Source organism: Verticillium alfalfae, genomic scaffold, assembly GCF_000150825.1.
Source record: "Verticillium alfalfae VaMs.102 supercont1.14 genomic scaffold, whole genome shotgun sequence".
Taxonomy (NCBI): domain Eukaryota; kingdom Fungi; phylum Ascomycota; class Sordariomycetes; order Glomerellales; family Plectosphaerellaceae; genus Verticillium; species Verticillium alfalfae.
The window spans coordinates 941,223-943,689 of record NW_003315025.1 but is presented as its reverse complement, the minus strand read 5'-3'; the positions used below and the strand labels follow the sequence as shown (position 1 = coordinate 943,689).

The window sequence follows — 2,467 nt, the reverse complement described above, 5'->3', positions numbered from 1 at the left end:
TTCCGTCCATGCTCTGGCGTCCCCCATCGGCATCCCACGCCGGTCTCGGCTCGGCAGCTTCTTCAAATCCCGAACAAACGGAGGATAGCATCCACGGCAGGTGAGGGAGGCTGTGCTGCAGAATGGCGTGCTGGGCGTTATTCGTGAACATGGTACTAGCACGATGATCACCAGACTGGCTTCGTCTTGGCGGCGAGCTTGAGGCCGTCGGACTTGAATGGCCTGGTGTCTCCTCTTCGGACGTTCTTGTCAACTTTGAGCCATCCTGAAGTACATCCAGCCATCGCATCGCCACCGAAATCCTCCATTCAACCCACACAGCACAACACGAAACCACATCGGACCTCCTCCGACCTCACTCGATGCGGGGAAAGCTTACGAAAGATGCCCCATGGCGTGATCGCCCGCCACACAGCAACATGGCCACATCTACAGCTCACACGCCGCCTCTTCATTCACGGGATATCGCGCCATCCCTCACCATGCCCGATGGGGCGCCGTCCGCGACAACCGAAGGAGGGGGGACAAGCAGTCCGACCATCATCCCATCAAACGAGACTCGGAATGCGTCATGGCACAGCATCATACTGGCACACACACACCCACCATGACCATTCGCGAGCCCATCGAGAAAGGGGGGATCCATCCGTGGTTCGTTTCGCCCAGTCAGTCGGCGAATGCATGTATCATCATTGGGGACGCTGTGAGCCAACGCCATCGCGGGCCGCGAGCATGTCATCCTTGACCCCGCGTCGAGCCGACAGAGATGCGGCCCCGTGATCGGGTCGAGAACTCGCATGCCTATATAAGTTGACTGTGGTAATGCTGCGTGCTCGGATAGGCACCAAATCAAGCCGTAGCTGCGTCGAGTATACAAACCTACCGTGTCATACATCTTGACAACTGCATCACTCAACATGGCCCCCTCCGCAACAGAGACGGTCACGGCGGAGCCCCTGACCCAGCGCTTCCGGCTCAACGCCTCGGCGACGGGTCCCTACAAGGAGCTGTCCCCGACCAACTACCAGAAGGAGACGGAGACCAAGGGCGGCGACGGCTTCGAGGCGGCCAAGGTAAGCCGCCAATTGCGTTATGCTTCCTCAACATACTGACGTCAAGATAGTACCCCCACTACCTGCCGACGTGGAACCCCGAGCAAAAGTACCCCCCACTGACGCCCTTCGAGCACAAGGAGCACGGTAAGGACGCCGACCCCAGCTTCCCGAACCTGCTGCCGACGGGCACCCAAGTCAACCACCTGACACCGACGATCGGCTCCGAGGTCAAGGGCATCCAGCTGAGCAGCCTGACGCCCGCCGGCCGCGACGAGCTCGCCCTCTTCGTCGCCCAGCGCAAGGTCGTCGCCTTCCGCGCCCAGGATTTTGCCGACCTGCCCATCGGCGAGGCCCTCGATTTCGGCGGCTACTTTGGCCGCCACCACATCCACCCCACCTCTGGCTCGCCCGAGGGGTTCCCCGAGGTCCACCTCGTGCACCGCGGAGCCAACGACAGGTCGGCCGAGAGCTTCTTCGCGACGCGCACGTCGAGCGTCGCCTGGCACTCGGACGTCTCGTACGAGCAGCAGCCGCCCGGCACCACCTTCCTCTACATCCTCGACGTGCCGGCCGTCGGCGGCGACACGCTCTTCGCCGATGGCGTCGAGGCCTACAGGCGGCTGAGCCCGCTGTTCAGGGAGAGGCTGCACGGGCTCAAGGCCGTGCACTCTGGGTTCGAGCAGGTCGAGGCCTCCGTCCGTAAGGGCAGCATCAAGAGGAGGGAGCCCGTCGCCAACGAGCACCCCATTGTCAGGACACACCCTGCGACCGGGGAGAAGGCCATCTACGTCAACCCGCAGTGTACGTGCACTCTCCTGTCCTGATTCTAGAAGAAATGAGTGCTAACGGTTCCAGTCACCCGCGATATCGTCGGCCTCAAGAAGGAGGAGTCTGATGCGCTGCTCAAGTTTCTCTACGAACATATCGCGTGGAGCGCGGACATTCAGGCGCGCGTCAAGTGGGAGGCCGGCACTGTTGTCGTGTGGGACAACCGTGTGACCCAGCACTCTGCTCTCGTGGACTGGAAGGACGGCGACCGCAGGCATCTAGCGCGCATCACGCCCCAGGCCGAGCGACCGTTTGAAACTCCCTACGCGGCGTGAGCTTGTTTGTCGTTTGTGTGATACCTTAGCTTAGCAACAAAGATTTTGCCACTATACACCAAGGTGCCTCGCGAAGCGCACGCGAAGCGCAGAAAGTGATCGTCATTTGTTCAGCTTGTGAGGAATCAAGCCACGAGGCAGTCGCATCAAGGTCCCAAGGTGGTGGACACGTTACATGGCAACCCAATGTGCCCGTCCTTGTGAACGCCATACATAAGTCTCGGCCCTTTCAACCTACATGCGATTGCGTTTCGAACATCGCAAGTGACGCCGTCACAACGCCCAGCCAGTCGCTCGGCTTCCCGAAAG

At 60.8% G+C, this 2,467-nt stretch overlaps 1 protein-coding gene across 1 annotated transcript; it reads left to right on the top strand.

Moving 5' to 3' along the window:
* Window positions 1-917: 917 nt before the first annotated feature.
* Window positions 918-2,158, top strand: VDBG_09261 (alpha-ketoglutarate-dependent sulfonate dioxygenase; the record flags this gene model as incomplete). Its single annotated transcript, XM_003000720.1, has 3 exons — window positions 918-1,073; window positions 1,124-1,856; window positions 1,911-2,158. 3 exons carry the CDS (start codon window positions 918-920, stop codon window positions 2,156-2,158), a joined length of 1,137 nt encoding a protein of 378 aa, XP_003000766.1.
* Between the last annotated feature and the right edge of the window lie 309 nt (window positions 2,159-2,467).